This window comes from Colletes latitarsis, chromosome 8, assembly GCF_051014445.1.
Source record: "Colletes latitarsis isolate SP2378_abdomen chromosome 8, iyColLati1, whole genome shotgun sequence".
Taxonomy (NCBI): Eukaryota; Metazoa; Arthropoda; class Insecta; order Hymenoptera; family Colletidae; genus Colletes; species Colletes latitarsis.
The window spans coordinates 13,644,703-13,667,353 of record NC_135141.1 but is presented as its reverse complement, the minus strand read 5'-3'; the positions used below and the strand labels follow the sequence as shown (position 1 = coordinate 13,667,353).

General features: G+C 34.5%; 1 protein-coding gene across 2 annotated transcripts in view; it reads right to left on the bottom strand.

Moving 5' to 3' along the window:
- Window positions 1–22,651, bottom strand: part of LOC143344899 (unconventional myosin-XVIIIa) — a 256,926-nt gene that overhangs the window by 186,670 nt on the left and 47,605 nt on the right. For both annotated transcript variants that reach the window (XM_076771483.1, XM_076771484.1), the window contains one exon: window positions 8,952–9,419. In XM_076771483.1, coding sequence (XP_076627598.1) covers window positions 8,952–9,419 — 468 coding nt within the window. The remainder of the gene's footprint in view (window positions 1–8,951; window positions 9,420–22,651) is intronic.

The following is a 22,651-nucleotide window of genomic DNA, read 5'->3' as shown; positions in this document are numbered from 1 at the left end:
AGCTCATGGGTACCTACAAAAAAGTACTAAACAACTTTTCTGTAGGGCGTCAAACATAATTACTAAAAATGAAAAAGGAATTTTGAAGAAAAATCGACAGGGGTAGGTGCTTAAATTTTTCGGCGATATTGAAAAGTTTTAAAACACTCTGGAAAAATTATTTTCGATTGCAGGAGTCAATTACAATAATTTTTGGTGAATAGACATACCCCCGAAATCGTACGAATTTTCGAAAAAAAAATTCCTTACCGAAAATATAATTTCTGGCCAGAAATGTCTGCCCGAATTTTCATGCGAATTTTTAAAACGTCATAACTTCTGAACGGATTGGACGATTTTAATGTTTAAAAAAACAAACTACGCGTATTTTGATGGAGAATATGTACAAATCGCAAAAATATTCGAAAAGTTGTTCCTTGATCCCGTAAAAATGAGAAAAAGCCCATAAAAATGGTCCAGTTTTCAAACAGCCATAACTCCGACAATAATGAATATATTTGAATGAAACTTTTTTCTGAAGTAGAGCTCATGGGTATCTACAAAAAAGTATTAGAAAATTTTTCAATAGGGTGTCACACAAAATTATTAAAAATTGATATCGAATTTTTAAGAAAAATCGACAGGGGGCAGTGCTTAAATTCTTCGACGGAAAAAAAAACTTTCAAATCATTCTAAGAAAATTATTTTCGTTTGCAGGGGCCAACTACAATCATTTTTGGTGAATAGACATACCCCAGAAATCCTACCCACTTTCGAGAAAAAAATTCGACTAGGTACTGAAATTTTTAGAGGAAATTAAAAAATTTCAAATCATACTAAAAAAATTATATTTAGTTGCAGAAGTTAATTACAAGCATTTTTGGTCGACAGACATACCTCCCAAATCCTACGCACTACTGTGAGGCCAGAAATTCTTCCCTGAAATTTCATGCGAATCTTTAAAATGTCATAACTCCTGAACGGATTAGACGATTTCAATGTTTAAAAAAGCAAACGACGCGTATTTTGATGGAGAATATGTAGAAATTCTAACAATAATGAAAAAGTTGGCCCTTGATCCTGTAAAATGAGAAAAACCCCGTAAAAATGGTCCAATTTTTAAACAGCCATAACTCCTACAATTGTGAATATATTTCAATGAAACCTTTTTCTGAAGTAGAGCTCATAGGTACCTACAAAAAAGTATTAGACAACTTTTCTGTAAGGCGTCAAACAAAAATACTAAAAATGAAAAAGGAATTTTTAAGAAACATTGTCAGGGGGTAGGTGCCTAAATTTTTCAACGAAAAAAAAAATTTTTAATTAATTCTGAAAAAAATATTTTCGGTTGCAGAGGTCAATTACAATCATTTTTGACTAATAGACATACCCCCAAAATCCTACCCACTTTCTAGAAAAAAATTCGAGGTGTGAAATTTTTCGACGAAAAAAAAGATTTCAAATCGTTTTGGAAAAATTATTTTCGGTTGCGGGGGTCAATTACAATCATTTTTGGTGAATAGACATACCCCCGAAATCTTGCACATTTTCGAGAAAAAAAATTCAATACGGTCGGAACTGTAAACGTTAATAACTGTTCAACGAAGCCTTCATCAACAAATTGGTATTCTTGATTTTCGTCTTATTTTGGCCTCTAGAATCCCCTATTAAAATTTTTCCCAGGAGTGGCCGAACACCCTGTATTAACATAAATATCTTTTTCATAAATAAGTCTTAAACTAATGTCCGCAGCAGATACAGTATTGAAAGTTTCATGCTTGTTCTGTCAAACGTTGTTTATGTTTTAAATGAGTCTAGGCTGTTCGTAGATAGAGTACGAACGTATGTGTAAATTTTAAGAACAACTGAGAATCGTTAGACGTTTAATATCTCTAATAAAATCCGATAATCTACTAAAAAGGTAGTCGTCTTAAACTTTTGTCCGCAACTGTATAGGTCGAATCAACAGTCGATACAGAAAGATAACAATATTTAAATTGCGAATTCCAACGGAATAATTAAAATAATTATATATTATAGTACATCGCCGAATCCACCATAAATAGACGCTTTTATTGATCACAAAAAGCGAAAGTTTTTCGATAAATAGGGGGAGGGGGAATTCGATTTTGCAAAAAAAAGTGATTTTTTCAAAAAAATTTACACGCAGCTTTATAGACCTCGAGAAACGGTATAACTTCTATTTCAACTATTTTTCGATATCTTTTGTTGTTTACGACTTATAAGCACGTACACTCCGCGACAAAACTGTAAGACATGTGCGAAATTTGAAGAAAATTCTATGTGAGCCTTGAGTTTTGTCTTCCTTCATTCATACTGTTATTGTTTAGGTCATATGCAAGTATATTCTACGGTTCTATGAAATATCGAAGGCTAGAATTCCAAGAATTTGGGCAATGTATGGAAACATGCTATTTTCCTCGCGACAAAAGTATAAGACAGTAGGTTTTCGTCAGTCGATCTTTTTCTCTAATCGCAGTCACAGTGTTAAAAGTAATTGTGTACTTAAATTGAAACATTTGTAATTATGTTCTTACATAATATAACTAGAATGCCGCGTGGGAAACAGCTGACAGACAGTGAATTAATAAGAGTGATCGTAAATTTCAAAGAAAAGAATACTTCTATTTCAGAAATTTCAAGAGCGATTGGGCAAAGTCGATGTACCGTGTTCGATTATTTAAAAAATAGAGAGAATTATGGAAAGAAACACCCTGAAGGACGTCCAAAAGCGACAACCGAACGACAACGGCGAGCAATTCTGAGGGTGGCGTCGAATTCTAGCTTGACAGCACGGCAAATTGCAGCGGAAGCTGGCGTTCATACTAATATTTCTAATGTGCAACGGATAATTAAACAAGCTAAGCATTTAAAAAGACGAAAATTGCAGAAAAAACCACCATTTACGAATCGACACAAAGCAGCCAGGGAAGATTTTGCTGAAAGATATCTCCGGTGGAAAAAAAGTGGAGAAAAGTTATCTTTTCAGATGAAGAACGTTTCAATTTAGATGGACCGGATGGTCTTTAATATTATTTTCACGATTTGCGGAAAGGAGAATTGCATTTGTCAAGGAGGCAAATGGCCGGAGGCGGCATCATGGATGGGCCGCAATAGGGTACCACGGGAGAACCGATAGAAAATTTCTTAACACCAGCCTGAATGCAATTAAATATATAGAAATATTAGAGGAACAATTCACGCGACATGCCAGCACTATTGCATGTGAAAATTATATTTTTCAACGTGATAATGTCGCTGTGCATGCAGCGAAACGTGTAAAAAAATATTTTGAAGACCGTGATATAGAAATTTTACCATGGCCAGCGAGGTCTCCAGATTGAAATATAATAGAAAACATCTGGGGAATGTTAGCACGTGCTGTATATGGAAATGGGAAACAGTTTTTGACGGTGGAAGAGTTGAAAGCTCGTATCGAAGAAGAATGGTTCAAATTAAATGAAGATCGGATAAAAAATTTATATAAATCGATACCACGGCGATTAATTGAAACTATAAAAAATAAAGGTGGTACAACGCATTACTAATAAATAGAAAAAAATTTGTTTTCATTAACTTCCACCCACTTTTTCGTACTTATAATATACACTGTCTTATAGTTTTGTCGCACCTTATTTTATCAAAAATTAGAAATTTTAATGGATCTTTTCTCAATCTAATTTAATAATGTGAGAAAGCGATCTATATGTATGTGTTTGAGTTAAATAGGTCGTTGAGATGCGCGTCATTCACATCGTTGACGGTTTTGTTTCTTTCGTCTTGGAGATGCCTTCTCGCGACGTTTCGCTTATGTTATATTTTGTTTTGCATTACGAGCTGCAACAGCCAGCATGCGCTCGTTCATATTTATTTATTTATTTCCTGTTGTATTAAATATATTAGTTATTTAAAGAAATACTGTGTGATAAATTCTGTCAAATAATAATGCTGCTGTGGAAATGTATGTGTGGCGTCGCCTCCCATGCTCGCCACCAGAGCTAGTAGCCAAAATAAGACGAAACTCAAGAATACCAATTTGTTGATGGAGGCTTCGTAAAAAAATTATTAACAATTTTCAAACAGCCATAACTCCTATAATAGTAAATACATTTCAATGAAACTTTTTTCTGAAGTAGAACCCATAGGCACCTACAAAACAGTATTAGACAACTTTTCTGTAGGACGTCAAACGAAATTATTAAAAATGAAATACGAATTTTTTTGAAAAATCGCAGGGGGTAGGTGCCTAAATTTTTCGTCGAAATTGAAAAGTTTCAAATCGTTTTAAAAAAATCATTTTCGGTTTTGGGGATGAATTACAATCATTTTTGATGAATATACATATCCCTGAAATCCTACCCTCCTTCGAGAAAAAAATTCGAGTAGGTGGCGAAATTTCTCGACGAAAAAAAAAATTTTTCAAATAGTTCTAAAAAAATTATTTCCGATTACAAGGGTCGATTATAATAATTTTTCATGAATAGATATACCCCGGAAATCCTACCCAGTTTGGAGAAAAAAATTCGAGAAGGTGTGAAATTTTTCAACAAAATTAAAAAATTTTAAATCGTTCTAAAAAAATTATTTTTCATTGCAGGGACCAATTGTAATAATTTTTGGTCAACAGACATATCCTCGAAATCGTAACCATTTTCGAGAAAAAAATTCCTTACCGAAAATATAATTTCAGGCAAAAATGCTTCCCGTAAATTTCATGCGAATCTTTAAAACAACATAACTTCTGAACGGATTGGACGATTTTAATGTTCAAAAAGCCAAACACCGCGTATTTTAGTGTAGAATATGTAGCAATTATAAATATATTCGAAAAGTTGGTCCTTGACCTCGCAAAATGAGAAAAACCCCATAAAAATGGTCCAATTTTCAAACAGCCATAACTCCTATAATAGTGAATATATTTCAATGTAACTTTTTTCTGAAGTAGAACCCATAGGTACCTACAAAAAAGTATTAAACAACTTTTCTGTAGGACGTCAAACGAAATTACTAAAAATCAAAAACGAATATTTAAGAAAAATCGACGGGGGGTAGGTGTCTAAATTTTTCGGCGAAATTGAAAAGTTTCAAATCGTTCTGGAAAAATTATTTTCTGTTGCGGGGGTCAATTATAATCATTTTCGGTGAATAGACATAGCCACGAAATCCTACGCATTTTCGAGAAAAAAATTCCTTACTGAAAATATAATTTCAGGCCAGAAATGTCACTCCAAAATTTGAAAACGTCATAACTTTTGAACGGATTGAACGATTTTAATATTGAAAAAAGCAATCAACGCGTATTTTAGTGAAGAATTTGTAGAAATTTCTAAAAATATTGTAAAAGTTGCTCCTTGATCCCGTAAAATGTGAAAAACCCCATAAAAGTGGTCCAATTTTCAGACGGCCATAACTCCTACAATAATGAACGTATCTCATTGAAATTTTTTTCTGAATGAGAGCTCATAAATACCTACAAAAAAGTATTAGACAACTTTTCTGTAGGACGTCAAGTGAAATTATTAAAAATCAAAAATGAATTTTGAAGGAAAATCGACAAGGGGGTAGGTGCCTAAATATTTCGGCGAAATTGAAAAGTTTCAAATCGTTCTGGAAAAATTATTTTCGGTTGCGGGGGTCAATTATAATCATTTTAAGTGAATAGACATACTCCCGAAATCTTACCCACTTTCGAGAAAAAAATTCAGTATTGGCGGAAGTTTGAACGTTAATAACTTCTTAACGAAGTCACCATCAACAAATTGATATTCTTGATTTTTGTCTTATTTTGGCCTCTAGAATCTCCCATTAAAATTTTTCCCAGGGGTGGTCGAACACCCTGTATATTGTCTTATAGTTTTGTCGCACCTTATTTTATCAAAAATTAGAAATTTTAATGAAACTTTTCTTAATCTAATTTAATAATAACGCTGCTATGGAGATGTATGTATTTTAGTTGATTCGTCGGATTAATAACGAAAACTTTCACGAAAAAATTAGTATCAATAAAATATTAGCTAAAATCGCAGGTGTCTTATAGTATTGTCGCGGAGTGTACATAGAAAGAGCAGTTGAAATAAAAGGGTTGGTATCTCCCTCAAAGTGCAAAACGAGCACGAACGAATTACACCATCTTTCTTCTTAGATACGTCTAATAAATGTTTATGCAAAGTTTCATAAAAATCGGAGTATATCGGTTCGCGATGTTCCCTTGTTAGTTGGTTTGAAACCCAAAAAGAATGATATTAACGCAGAATTGAAAAAGTTATGTAATTTAAGGGAGTATTGCTGTCTAGGCTGTCATTTCTTCGGCCTTTTTTGTGATTTTTCTTTAACGACAGGTAGGTTGTTTTGTACTGACATTTTGCAGATATATTTATTCGTCTTATAAGTATGTACAGTATTTTTTTCATCAAAAAATATTAAAAATTGCGAGAGTTATAGCTTCTTGTTTAAAAAGACGCATTTAAACTGGCTTACGTGATATTTCAAGATCTAGCAGATCGATTGACTTCAAATTTGGAGAGAATATTCAGCAGACACGCCTTTATAGCTGGAACTAGAGATTTAACAAAATATTGAGTTTTACTATTTTTTTTAATACGCTAAAGACAAACGAACGATTAACAAATAGAAATTCGAAACTTGAAGCGTCGCCATTTCTTTATTTATCAGGATTTTGACTTCTCCCTGGTTCCTGCTGTAACTACAACCTTCCTTATGAAGATACTTGAACCCCCTCTGTTTCAAATTATCTGGAATCCTGGAAGCCATTGGAGCACCTTTTCCAGAAGAGCCATTAAATAAGGAGTTATAATTCCCACGATTTTTAATATTTTTCCATGAAAAAAATATTGTACACGCTTATAAGATGAATAAATACAGGGTGGGGCAGTAACTATTAGCACCTCAGATATCTTGGAAACTATAAGTTTCACAGAAATGTTTGCTAAAGTAAATTGCACAGTACGAAGGGCGCTACTATTGGGTGGCGATAATAGTTTTTTTGCAGCTGGAGGTACTTCGGACATTTCAAGGTCACATCCATTTTTTTAAATGGATCGGTATGTTTTTGCTTCCGTATCACGATAGAGGATCTTAAAACGAGTTCAACGACCTGTTACATAAGGTCATCGAAGGTCATAGAAAGTAGAGAAAGGCGATAATACTTACGGTTTTGGTAGTAAATGAAACATGTTTATAGTAGGTGTTCGAAATGATGACCATCACTGTCAATGCACCGTTGGATTCTTTTTACGATTGATTGACTTGCAAGTCTTACAGCGTCAGAACTTATTGATGCACAGGCTGCAATAATTCGCTGTTGCATATCGTCAGATGTAGTTGGTACTTCTTTGTACACTTTCTCTTTCAGTGTTCCCCACAGAAAGAAATCTAAAGGTGTTATGTCTGGTGAACGAGCTGGCCACGATATTGGATTCGAAATTTTTCATCGAGTTCCCTTCGCGCAATCGATGAATAATGTGCTGGGCATCCATCATGTTGATACCACATGGTTTGTCGTGTAAATAAAGGTAACTCTTCTAGCAAAAGACCCAATGTATCCTTAATAAAATTAGCATAGACGTTGCCACTGAAATTTCCATTGATAAAATAAGGTCCAATAATTTGATCACCTATGATACCGCACCATACATTCCCAGACCATTGTTTTTGATGTTCAACCTGTCGCAGCCAATGTGGATTTTCCGCTGCCCATAAATGCACGTTATGCAAATTAACATTCCCGTGATTTGCGAATGTTGCTTGATCAGTAAATAAGACGGTATTAAAAAAAAGCTCATTGTTTTGAATCTGACGTATAGCCCGTCGACAAAACTCAACGCGATTTATGAAGTCGTTCCCATGCAATTCTTGGTGAAGACTAACGTGATGTGAGGGTGCAAAATGCGAAGTACGCTCCTCCTACTAATGCCAGATTCGCGTTCAATTTGTCGCCAACTAATATGAGAATTTCTAGAGCACACCGATTTCCATTTCTTCGTTAATTACTCGTTTCTGGCGTTCACTTTTACGAACACTTAAACTACCGGTTTGCCTAAGTTTATCATACACATTTTTAAATGTTTGACGCGAAGGCTGAGACCGATGTGGATATCGTTCAGCATACAAGTTTGTAGCCCTTACAGAATTTTGTTGGCATTCGCCATAAATAAGAAGCATATCAACCTGCTCTTCAAACGGATACATCGTGCCGGATTGACCGATTTATCGATACTAATCTTATGATGTTTATCTTACTCTGCAAACTATTAAAGTGTCCTTCAAGCAGTGTTTATTCTCAGTGAAGTAAACGGTAAGCATTACGCATTCCTCTACTGTTGACAATACGTATGTTTCATTTATTACCAAAACCGTAAGTATTATCGCCTTTCTCTACTTTCTATGACCTTCGATGACCTTGTGTAATAGGTCGTTGAACTCGTTTTAAGATCCTCTATCGTGATACGGAAGCAAAAACATACCGATCCATTTAAAAAAATGGATGTGACCTTGAAATGTCCGAAGTACCTCCAGCTGCAAAAAAACTATTATCGCCACCCAATAGCGCCCTTCGTACTGTGCAATTTACTTTAGCAAATATTTCTGTGAAACTTATAGTTTCTAAGATATCTGAGGTGCTAATAGTTACTGCCCCACCCTATATCTACAAAGTCTCAGTACAAAACAGCTTATCTATCATTAAAAAAAAATCACGAAAAGGGCTGTGAAATTGACAGTCTAGACAGCAATACCTCCTCAAGTGGCGAAAGCATTTGCTTTCTATTATTTTGTCAAAAAACCTTGAGTATTAAATCAAAGTAAATGTTAACAGGTAAAAATTCTCTTATGCAAACGCTTTTGTCCCCCAGTTAAATCATATAACAGAGATTCTACTGTACAGCTTTTCCAGTTGCGTGTGACCACTTGTTTAGTATTATTTTAAATCTTACCCGTACGGTGACGCTGTTGGCAGAACGCTTGATGAGGTCTATGATTTCCTCGCGTGATTTATCATCAACGTTAATCCCGTTCACCTCGATTAATCTATCACCAGGCAACAAACCAGTATCGTTATTGTTTTGTATCAGTGAACCAGGTTCCGCGAAGATCACCGATCTCATTTGCATAACACCACTCGCGCCTCGTTCGACGATCATGGCTCGGCGCAATGAAAACCCGAAATCGTTCCGTGGCGGTGGTTGCCTATGGATTCTCAATTCCCGGGGCTCAGGAAGTTCTATCGGAGCAATTTCAGGTAGTTGTAACTCGACACCCTGTTCTTCGAAGGATGTCGACGACCGCCATCTTGAGAAACCTTGGGATTCTCCTACGGGCGACAGACTGAAGGGCGGCGTTGCAAAACTCGAATTTGTCGTATCCGTTAAGGAATCGGCCGACGGACTCGCACTAGTTACCACCTGAAATAACAAAAATTAAAATTAAATTGTTGAGAAAAAATTAGACCGATAGGCATCGTCTACGGGCGAATCAATAATAGTCAGCAATTCACATACAGTGGGGCACTAAAGTGTTCGTACACTTGGAATATAGAGGTGGAAACAGCAATATTTTCTATATTATTAATTATATTCAAACATATGTTACTGTATATCGTACATAACACTTATAACTACAAATGAGTAAAAAAATGAAGGCAATAACATCGTTTAGTAACTTAATATGGATTGAAATTCACACGACGGTCAGAAATGTCGTGTAAATTTCAATTCATATTAAGTTACTAAATGGTGTTATTGCCTTTATTTTTTTACTTTACTTTAGGTCTGGGTTAGGTCTGGGTTACTTTAGTAAAAAAATAAAGGCAATAACATCATTTAGTAACTTAATATGAATTGAAATTCACGCGACGGTCAGAAATGTCGTTTAATGTTTAAAGTTGTGTGTTTAATGTTTAAAAAAACAAACTACGCGTATTTTGATGGAGAATATGTACAAACCGCAAAAATATTCGAAAAGTTGGTCCTTGACTCCATAAAATTAGAAAAACCCCATAATAATGGTCCAATTTTCAAACGACCACCGTAACTCCTACAATAGTGAATATATTTGAATGAAACTTTTTTCTGAAGTAGAGTATTAGACAACTTTTTGGTAGAGCGTCAAACAGAATTACTAAAAATCAAAAACGAATTTAAAAAAAAAATCGACAGGGGGCAGGGGCTTACATTTTTCAGTAAAAAAAAAAATTTCAAATCGATTTGGACCCTGCAAAATGAGAAAAACCCCATAAAAATGACGGTCAGAAATGTCCTGTGAATTTCAATTTATATTAAGTTACTAAATGATGTTATTGCCTTCATTTTTTTACTCATTTGTAGTTATAAGTGTTATGTACGATATACAGTAACATATGTTTGAATATAATTAATAATATAGAAAATATTGTTGTTTTCACTTCTATATTCCAAGTGTACGAACACTTTAGTCCCCCACAGTAATTCGATAGTATAATGTTTCGAAAGGAGGCTCTGTAAATTCGGAGAGTTCGAGAAGATACGTGATTTGACTTATCATCGGGAGTTACGAGTTGGAGTAAATGCTGAGTGGCAGAAACGAAAGAAAAACTTGTAAAATTCGTGAATTCAATTCAGGGCTTTTATGAAATGATCATTTGTAGCCTATTTATGAAAATTCATCAACAGACTCTCAGTGGCTCACGAAAGTATTCGAACGCTCACATATGCAAACTTGAATGGTCGAAATAATGTACATTAAAGTAATTTGCTGAAACAAGTAGATGTCAATAGGAAGATGGAAGTCTTAAGATTATGACAGTAAAATTTGAAAAGGATTCAACAACGTAAAGAGGAGTTATGATACATTTATTAGAAACACGCATGGTAAGCGACTCACAAAAGTATTCGAGCGCTACATGTATTATTAAATTATTTAATATTAATATTTTGTTGGACCATCTTTAGCAGCTATAATGTCTCTTAGCCGACGTTCCATACTAGAAACCAATGATTTTGTAAAACTACACTCGACGGAGTTCCATATTTCTATAATTTTATTTTTCAGTATTTGCTTTGATGTTATTTGAAATTTATTTAACCTTTTTCCGATTTCAGCCCATAAATTTTCAATCGGATTTACGTCTGAACTTCGCGGTGGAGTAATTAACATGTGTGGTGTGTTATAGACGATCCATTCTTTTGCAATTCTAGCAGTATGCTTCCGATCATTATCTTGTTGGAAGTGGAAATCTTCCAATAATCCTAGTTTACTGGCACTTTCTTTAAGATTATTCTTCAAAATATTTAAATACTTATATTTATCAAGTATTCCGTCAATAAATATTAAATTTCCGGTGCCACTGGCAGTAATACTCCCCCATACCATGACCGATCCACCTCCGTGTTTCACTGTTTGATGCAAATGTCGAATTTCCAATTCTGTATTTGGTTCTCTCCACACATAATTTTGACTATCTGAGCCAAAAATATTAAACTTTGCACCGAATGTAAACATCATTGCTAAATGAAAATATTGGTACGTTCACTTGATGTTAGGATATCGTTTCAGTAACAGTAACGTAAAAGTGTGCACAATAGTATCTAAAATGAACACCAAAACGTCTGAAACCAAAAAGTGTGAAAGAGAAATAATATTACGATTGCACAAGGACGGCAAATCGTATAACGAGATTGCCGGGATTGTGAACAGAAGTAAGTCTGCAATACATTATATCAAAAAAAATTCAAAGAATGAGGGAACACTTGGAAACCAAGCTGGATCAGGTCGACCAAAGAAATTGACTGGAAGAGAGGAGAAATAAAATAGAATCCTACTATATCCGCTCCTCAACTCGCAAATATGGTAGCTGATATGTTTCATAAAGAAGTTCACCCGGAATTATTTCGACGAATATTACGAAACGATGATTTTCATGGCAGAGTACCGCGAAAGAAGCCATATATTAATGCAGTAAATCGTAAAAAAAGATTGACTTTTGCGAAAACCTACATTAATAAAGATAATTCTTTTTGGGATAAAGTCATCTTTTCGAACGTAGTCAAAGTTTAATATTTTTGGCTCAGATGGTAAAAATTATGTTTTGAGAAAACCAAATACAGAATTGGAAATTCGACATTTGCATCAAACAATGAAACACGAAGGTGGATCGGTTATGGTATGGGCGTGTATGGCTGTCAGTGCCACCGGAAATTTAACATTTATTGACGGAATACTTGATAAATATAAGTATTTAAATATTTTAAAGAATAATGGTAATTACTTAGATTACGGACGGTACTTCCTATTTCGGTGATTTTTGAATATGTTATAGAAATCAACATTTTGAACAACTTTTTCCTATACATATAACCGCCGCTCGGCCTGTTTTCGAGATATTTTCGAAAAATTGTCGGAACTAATTCATTAAATTCTCTCTATAAGTGTGCATCCGTGTTACACTTGACGCGTTAGTATGCGATCGCCGCTTTTCTACTGTTTTGCAGGCAGCAGCACACCGACGGACACCAATACATATACATAGCCTAACTTAACTTAATCTAATATTCCTAATCAATGAATTAGGTTAGGTTAGAGTCTAAGGTACATAAACTTCGATACAAAATCACTAAAATTAGTTAAATTTGATTTTTAAGCCCACTCGTTATACAGGGTGTTCGGCTACCCCTGGGAAAAATTTTAATGGGGGATTCTAGAGGTCAAAATAAGACGAGAATCAAGAATTCCAATTTGTTGATGGAGGCTTCGTTAAACAGTTATTAACGTTTAAAGTTCTGACCATACTGAATTTTTTTCTCGAAAATGTGCAAGATTTCGGGGGTATGTCTATTCACCAAAAATGATTGTAATTGACCCCCGCAACCGAAAATAATTTTTCCAAAACGATTTGAAATTTTATTTTTCCCGTTGAAAAATTTCACACATTCTCGATTTTTTTTCTAGAAAGTGGCTAGGATTTCGGGGGTATGTCTATTCACCAAAAATGATTGTATTTGACCCCCGCAACCGAAAATAATTTTTCCAGAACGATTTGAAAAATTTTTTTTTTTCACTGAAAAATTTCACATTTTCTCAAATTTTTTTCTAGAAAGTGGGTACGGTTTCGAGAGTATGTCTATTAATCAGAAATGATTATAATTGAGCCCTGCAAACGAAAATAATTTTTTCAGTTTTAATAAAAATTTTTTTTTTCGCCGAAAAATTTAGGCACCTACCCCCTGTCGATTTTTCTTAAAAATTCCTTTTTCATTTTTAGTAATTTTGTTTGACGCCCTACAGAAAAGTTGTCTAATACTTTTTTGTAGGTACCCATGGGCTCTACTTCAGAAAGAAGTTTCATTGAAATATATTCACAATTGTAGGAGTTATGGCTATTTGAAAATTGGACCATTTTTATGGAGTTTTCCTCATTTTACGGGTTCAAGGACCAACTTTTCGAATATTTTTGCGATTTGTACATATTCTCCACCAAAATACGCGTAGTTTGCTTTTTTAAATATTAGAATCGTCTAATCCGTTCAGAAGTTATGCTGTTTTAAAGAAATGCATGAAATTTCAGGGAAGCATTTCTGGCCTCCTGTTAGATTTTCGGTAAGGAATTTTTTCCTCGAAACTGGATAGGATTTCGAGGGTATGTGTAATGACCAAAAATGATTCTACTTGACCCCCGTAACCGAAAATAATTTTTTTAAAACAATTTGAAATTTTTTAATTTTGTCGAAAAATTTCTCACCTTCTCGAATTTTTTTTTCGAAAATGCGCAGGATTTCGAGATTATGTCTATTCACCAAAAATGATTGTATTTGACCCCCGCAACCGAAAATAATTTTTCCAGAACGATTTGAAACTTTTGAATTTAATTGTTAATAACTTTTTAACGAAGCCTCCATCAACAAATTGGTATTCTTGATTTTCGTCTTATTTTGGCCTCTAGAATCCCCTATTAAAATTTTTCCCAGGGGTGGCCGAACACCCTGTATATGTTAGAAGTTTTGCTTTTGGCGGTTCTGGGGTAAGTTCTGTGTCCTTCCTCACAGTGCTGCATTCAAGAAAATAACAGTAACCGATTTACTCGACTTCCCAGAAATGACCGAACAAGATCTAAAAATATTTTTTACGGGATCGTTTCAATTTTCCCAAGCAATATCCTATCTTGCCGAAATAATGAATGTACGAAATGAAATAAACCTCAGTTATCTAAAACAGAAGGAAAATATAGTTCAGTTCAAAGTGCAATCGCGACATATTAATAAAAAACTGTACAAGTGCTACATAGACTATACATCAAATTCAACGGGCTACTCGGGAATTAGACGATATTTCTGTGAATAGTGCTAACAGGACAATTGGATGCTGCTCCCATATAGCTCCGATAATTTATTATCTATCGCATGCCAGATACACTTGAAAAGTAATAAAAACTGCAGAAATACTGAGTAAATTATTTGAAAGTGAAAAAGTAAATCCTGTAATAAATGATGACAGCGATGAAGATTGAAGAACAGACCGAGTTATTAATGCTGGCAATAAAAATAATAGCAGGTAAACCTTGTTTAGATCATTTATTTTAATTAAAGCAAAAATATTTAAGGAATATTTAAAAAACTTCATGTATATAATATATATTATATATATTATAATATTAATTTTATATATTATATTCACAAGGATGCTGTACCAAAATGATCAACGCATCGCGCCGTAGTGGTTCTAATCAACAGGAGTCCAGTATCACACGTACATATTTGAAATTACATCTAGCGACCAGTTAACAAAGTATGTAAACAAATATATTTTAATTATATCTATTTTAAAAGCATGTGCGGCCTTTTTTGGTATGAAGAAGTAGGAAATATGAATTCATATTTATTTAACAATAATGCACTTTTCCAAAAAATCTGAAAAAATTACGCATTAATAGTCATAATGTTACGCTATAGCTGTAAAAATATGAGCATGGTCACGTAAGTAATTAAGACAATATAAAGCTTTTTCATTATTTTTTAATCATTTTTTATTTTTTTCACTACGTTCCACCCCTTCGAAAAATCTGAAAAAATTAGGGATTATTAATTCTTCTGAGAGCTTTATACTGTATAAAAAGAAATGTGGTCACTTGATAACTTCGACAAAAAAAAGACGTTTAAAATATTTTCGAATTTTTTATAAATCGAATTTGCATCCAAAAATTCTGAAAAAATTCTCAAACATGTACATCAATCGATAGAATAACCATGATTTTTTTCATAATCTTTAATTGAGTAGAACGGGAGATATTAAGGATAAACCAAAAAATGATTTTCACCCCGTAACTGCCCCTGTAGTAGAGATACCGGGTTGAAACTTTGAGAAAAGGGGTTTCTTCGAACCACCTATCGAGTGGTATTAACCCCGTTCCATTTGGTTTGGGGGCACTTTTACCATGCTTATTCGGCTAGAAGACCCTTTGAATAAAACTTTGAAAATTTCGAAACGTTCTCGCCGCCAAGGTTCTGGGGTAAGTGCCAAGAGGTAAAACTTAGTCCTCTTACCAGAAGGCACCCTCGCCTTCCCCACTCCGTGGCCAGATCCTCAATGAACAGCGTTCCTATTCTTTAAAGCAAGACAACGTCGGGTCGCTTGCCTTTTCCTAACATACCCATGTTTTCTTTCAAACAATCAATCCTATGACGCCCGATAGCTACGTGACTCCGAGTCACCAGCCATCGACAGGCATCTGGATTGTATCCTTACGACCATCCCTCTTGGGCCGCACGCAGGCCGAGTCCCTATCATAAATCGTTCGAAAACGAAATATCGTCGAGCTAATTGCCCTCGACGTCCCTTAAAAATAAGCTGCCGCTAACAGGCACGTTTACTGGAACGTTCAATTCCTCCAAATATCCGTTGGCCCGTAAGAAGTCGTCCTTTATTAAATTTTCGTTTCCCAATCTTGGCCTCATCAATCTCGACGACTTCATTTTCACCAGCGATTGGAACGGAATGTTTTTCCACCCACAATGTACACAACTCACGCCAAAAACTGGCCCAGTCTACAGCTGTCGTCGATGATATGTTTAGTTCGTTTTGTAGTAATTCTTGTCGCGGTGGTTTTATCATAAAATGGTAGCCGATAAATCGACAAATGTCTCGAATAGGTGCACGTATTTCACTAAACCATGTATTACGTAATGCGCTAATTTTTGAATTGCAGTTTATTTTCACTTTTTTCTTATTTCGATTTTTAGAATAGCAATAATTGTGGCACCTAAATACTAAATTATTACGGTCAAATGTCATTGGGTTTTCACTTCCACACTTCATGCAATACATACTATTATGGATCACTTTTTTTCAATTAAAAAATCAATTAAATCATTATAATTATTACATATATTTAAATATTCGTATAATTTCATTTTGTATTTTTTTTTTTTTTTAATTCGGGTTTTACGTCGCATCAACCCACGGGTCATTAGCGACGATTAGGACCTATTTCATTCTTCCCTGTCCGGTCATATCCAGTGGTAAATGTTGATGTCTTTTAGGTAGTTTAGGATCTTTTCTACGTGCTTCTTTGTCATTAGAGCTTCTGCCGATGTTATTTTATATCTTTTCCTTTGGGTGTTATGTTGGATGACCAATAGGCCAAACATCGATAAGTCATCGTCTGTTAGTCACAGGGCCCGTTTAGTCACAAGGCCCGTTAGTCACTAAGTCTAAGGGTCCTCCGCCCCTACTATTACGTAGACGTATATATATCCCCGGATCACGGGGCCCGAGAGTTCAGAGTTGCCCAAGAAGTCTGCGGGTGTTAACGCCTTGTTGAAGAGTCAAAAGTCCATTGCAAATTCCGTTATTCTTCGTAGTTGAGTTCGGCGTGAGTTCAATGTAAACGAATAAACTCTTATAATACTAGAAGAGCATTACTTGACCACCCGGATCCCAACAGTTATATATTGTACATTCGAATAGCAGGTGGTTGATTGTAATGATCTTCCTGCAGACAGTGCACATTGGTGGTTCCGTTTTCTTAATTAGGTACTCATGTGTGAGTTTGCAATGACCAGTTCTCAGCCTCGTCATGATTATCCTATCCTTCCTTCTCATATTGCTGCTAGGCATTATTTGAAAGAAGTCTTGGGTAACGTCGTGTGTTTTTATTTTCTTAGATGTAGTCCATATGTTATTCCATGATCGTTGTTCGTGTATTTCCAGAAGTACACAAGGTTTCGAATGGTCACGTCGACGTGCCGCTGCCTGCAAAACAGTAGAAAAGCGGCGATCGCATACTAACGCGTGAAGTGTAACACGGATGCACACTTATAGAGAGAATTTAATGTATTAGTTCTGACAGTTTTTCGAAAATATCTCGAAAACAGGCCGAGCGGCGGTTATATGTATAGGAAAAAGTTGTTCAAAATGTTGATTTCTATAAGATATTCAAAAATCATTGAAATAGGAAGTACCGTCCGTAATCTAAATAATTACCATTATTCTTTAAAATATTTAAATACTTATATTTATCAAGTATTTCGTCAATAAATATTAAATTTCCAGTGCCACTGGCAGCCATACACCCCCATACCGATCCACCTCCGTGTTTTATTGTTTGATGCAAATGTCGAATTTCCAATTCTGTATTTGGTTTTCTCCACACATAATTTTTACCATCTGAGCCAAAAATATTAAACTTTGACTCGTCCGAAAAGCTGACCTTATCCCACAAAGAATTATCTTTATTAATGTAGGTTTTCGCAAAAGTCAATCTTTTTTTACGATTTACTGCATTAATATATGGCTTCTTTCGCGGTACTCTGACATGAAAATCATCGTTTCGTAAGATTCGTCGACATAATTCCGGGTGAACTTCTTTATGAAACATATCAGCTACCATATTTGCGAGTTGAGGAGCGGATATAGTAGGATTCTATTTTATTTCTCCTCTCTTCCAGTCAATTTCTTTGGTCGACCTGATCGAGCTTCGTTTGCAGGTGTTCCCTCATTCTTTGACTTTTTTTATGATATAATGTATTGCAGACTTACTTCTGTTCGCAATCCCGGCAATCTCGTTATACGATTTGCCGTTCTCGTGTAATCGTAATATTATTTCTCTTTCACACTTTTTGGTTTCAGACGTTTTGGTGTTCATTTTAGATACTATTGTGCACACTTTTACGTTACTGTTACTGAAACGATATCCTAATATCAAGTGAACGTACCAATATTTTCATTTAGCAATGATGTTTACATTCGGTGCAAAGTTTAATATTTTTGGCTCAAATAGTCAAAATTATGTGTGGAGAAAACCAAATACAGAATTGGAAATTCGACATTTGCATCAAACAATGAAACACGGAGGTGGATCGGTCATGGTATGAGTGTGTATGGCTGCCAGTGGCACCGGAAATTTAATATTTATCGACGGAATACTTGATAAATATAAGTATTTAAATATTTTGAAGAATAATCTTAAAGAAAGTGCCAGTAAACTAGGATTATTGGAAGATTTCCACTTCCAACGAGATAATGATCCGAAGCATAGTGCTAGAATTGTACAAGAATGGATCGTCTATAACACACCACACATGTTAATTACTCCACTGCAAAGTCCAGACGTAAATCCGATTGAAAATTTATTGGCTGAAATCGGAAAAAGATTAAATAAATTTCAAATACCATCAAAGCAAACACTGAGAAATAAAAATATAGAAATATGGAACTCCGTTGAGTGTAGTTTTACAAAATCTCTCACAATTTCTCGAAACAAAAGTAAATGGACTTGCACCACTTTCAAAATGGTGGATCGGTCATGGTATGGGGGTGTATGGCTGCCAGTGGCACCGGAAATTTAATATTTATCGACGGAATACTTGATAAATATAAGTATTTAAATATTTTGAAGAATAATCTTAAAGAAAGTGCCAGTAAACTAGGATTATTGGAAGATTTCCACTTCCAACAAGATAATGATCCGAAGCATACTGCTAGAATTGTAAAAGAATGGATCGTCTATAACACACCACACATGTTAATTACTCCACCGCAAAGTCCAGACGTAAATCCGATTGAAAATTTATTGGCTGAAATCGGAAAAAGATTAAATAAATTTCAAATACCATCAAAGCAAACACTGAGAAATAAAATTATAGAAATATGGAACTCCATTGAGTGTAGTTTTACAAAATCATTGGTTTCTAGTAATGAACGTTGGCTAAGAGACATTGTAGCTGCTAAAGGTGGTCCAACAAAATATTAATATTAAATAATTTAATAATACATGTAGCGTTCGAATACATTTATGAGTCGCTTACCATGCGTGTTTCTAATAAATGTCTCATAACTCCTCTTTACGTTGTTGAATCCTTTTCAAATTTTACTGGCATAATCTTAAGACTTCCATCTTCCTATTGACATCTACTTGTTCCAGCAAATTACTTTAATGTACATTATTTCGGCCATTCAAGTTTGCATATGTAAGCGTTCGAATACTTTCGTGAGCCACTGTAGATTGAGTATGCAAGCGGTATTTTCACGAATTTTTTACAGGAAATGATTGTGTATTTTTTCAAAATGATCTGTTTACTATGTATAAATCATTTCTTGAACTTGAGAAAATAATTTTATTAAAATGTTTACATTTACTTATAACAGAAAAAATGGCATTATCCCGAACCATGTACGGTACACTGGTGGGCGTAATAACTCAAAACCCATTCAACCGAATTTAATGAAATTTGGTACCTGCAGGATGCTCGGCCACCCCTGGGAAAAATTTTAATGGGAGATTCTTGAGGCCAAAATAAGAACGAATAAAAACAAGAATATCAATTTCTTGACTGAGGCTTCATTAAAAAATTTCAAATCATTCTGAAAAAATTAGTTTTGGTTGTGAGGGGTAATTACGTCCATTTTTTGTGAATACACATACCACCGAGTTCCTACGCATTTTCGAAAAGAAAATTCAGGAAGGTGGACTTTTTCGACAAAATTAAAAAATTTCAAATCGTTTTAAAAAAATTAGTTTCAGTTGCAAGGGTAGATTACAATCAGTTTTGGTCATTTCACATACCACCGAAATCCTACACACTTTCGAGAAAAAAATTCCTTAGCGAAAATCTAATGTGAGGTCACAGAAATGGTTCCCTAAAATGCGAATCTTTAAAATGTCAGAACTCCTGAACGGATTGGACGATTTTAATGTTTCAAAATGCAAAGAATGCGTAGTTTTGTGAAGAATATGTGGAAATTCCAAAAATATTGAAACAGTTGTTCTTTAACTCCGCAAAATGAGAAAAACCCCATAAAAGTGGTCCAATTTTCAAACGACCATACCTCCAACGATAGTGAATCTATTTCAATGAAACTTTTTGCTGAAATAGAGCTTATGGGTACTTACAAAAAACTATTAGACAATTTTTCTGTAAGGCATCAAACAAAATTACTAAAAATCAAAAACGAAGTTTTAATAAAAATCCACAAGGTGGTAAAGGTGCCTATTTGGCGACAAAAAAAGGATTTCAAATCATTCTGGAGAAAATTATTTTCAGTTGCAGGAGTCAATTACAATTATTTTTGGTCAATACACATACCATCGAAATCCTACGTACTTTCGAGAAAAAAAATTTTTTACCGAAAATATAATTTCAGGCCAGAAATACTTCCTCGAAATGCAAATGTTTAAAATATCATAACTTCTGAACGGATTGGCGAATTTTAATATTTCCAAAGGCAAACAACGCGTATTTGGGTGAAGAATATATAGAAATTGCAAAAATGTTCGAAAAGTTGATCCTTGACTCCACAAAATGAGAAAAACCTCGTAAAAATGGTCCAATTTTCAAACGACCGCCATAACTCCTACAATAGTGAATCTATTTCAATGAAACTTTTTGCTGAAATAGAGCTCATGGGTACTTACGAAAAACTATTAGACAACTTTTCTGTAAGGCGTCAAACAGAATTACTAAAAATCAAAAACGAATTTAAAAAAAAAATCGACAGAGGGCACATGCTTAAATTTTTCAGTGAAAAAAAAAAATTTCAAATCGTTTTGGAAAAATTATTTTCAGTTGTGGGGGCCAATTACAATAATTTTTGATGAATAGACCTACCCCCGAAATTCTACCCATGAATAAAATTCAGAGGAAAAAATTCAGTACGGGCAGAACTTTAAACGTTAATAACTACTTAACGAAGCCTCCATCAACAAATTAGTATTCTTGATTTTCGTCTTATTTTGGCCTCTAGAATCTCCCATTAAAATTTTTTCCCGGGGGTAGTCGAACACCCTGTATAATTCATGCATTTACAACAGCTGTGTTTAGGCAAAGTTCAAATACAATTGTTTTATATCATTTTAATGTTTTTCACGGAGGACTGCAATATGGAGCTATTTGATCAAAGACATCCACATAAGTCTTTCTTTCTTTATAATCTACAATAATCTTTGGTTTTATTACAATATTCCCTCTTTTCTGCATAACCACAGTTTCGTCAGAATGCTTCGTGGATAATCACGTTTGTCGTTCCATTTTAATATTGTTATTGCTAATATTTAATCAATGTCTTCCTAAGCAATATACTCATGTCGCTGTAATTTTTTTTCAAGTAGATGTTTCGAAATTCCGCGGCGATTTGAATAATTTACACTCCTGGACAAAAAGATAGTACACGTGTGCTATCTTTTTGTCCAGGAGTGTAAGTAATCTTTAAAAATAAATGACACGTCCTACAATATACCATCTTTGGAATTCCAAACACCCAGCTTCAGTAAAGCAGTAATTGTCGCGTCAATGGCACACGGATAAGTGACTGATTGGAACACGATTTGCAGTTGCAACAAGTTCCAGTAAAAAAAGATGACTGCCACGCCGCGTGGATCGGATACGCCCCATGATAAACGCAGCAGTAATAGTACAGTTACCGAAAAAAGTATCCATACATCGCAATACATTCAGTTTAAACAATAATAACTCTGATTATAGAAGGCTACTTAGCTATCAAAGGCACATATGCAGTTGGGAAATTAATTCAGCTTTCAGATAGTACGAATTTTATTATGATTTAAGGCAGTATTGCTGTCTAGGCTGTCATATCTTCGGCCTTTTCTTGTGATTTTTTTTTTAACGATAGGTAGGTTGTTTTGTAGTGACATTTTGCAGATATATTTATTCGTCTCATAGGTATGTACAGTATTTTTTTCATCAAAAAATATTAAAAATTGCAAGAGTTATAGCTTCTTGTTTTAAAAAACGCATGTAAACTGGCTTACATGATATTTCAAGATCTAGCAGACCGATTCACTTCAAATTTCGAGAGAATATTCAGCAGACACGCCTTTATAGCTGGAACTAGAGATTTTAAAAAAATATTGAGTTTTACTATTATTTTTGATACGCTAAAGACAAAAGAACAATTAACAAATAGAAATTCGAAACTTCAAGCATCGCCATTTCTATATTTATCAGGATTTCGACTTCTCCCTAGTTCCTGCTATAACTACAACCTTCCTCATGAAGATACTTTAACCCCTACTGTTTCAAATTATCTGGAATCCTGGAAGCCATTGGAGCACCTTTTCCAAAAGAGCCATTAAATAACAAGTTACAAATCCCCCGATTTGTAATATTTTTCCATGAAAAAAATATTGTACATGCTTGGAAGATGAATAAAT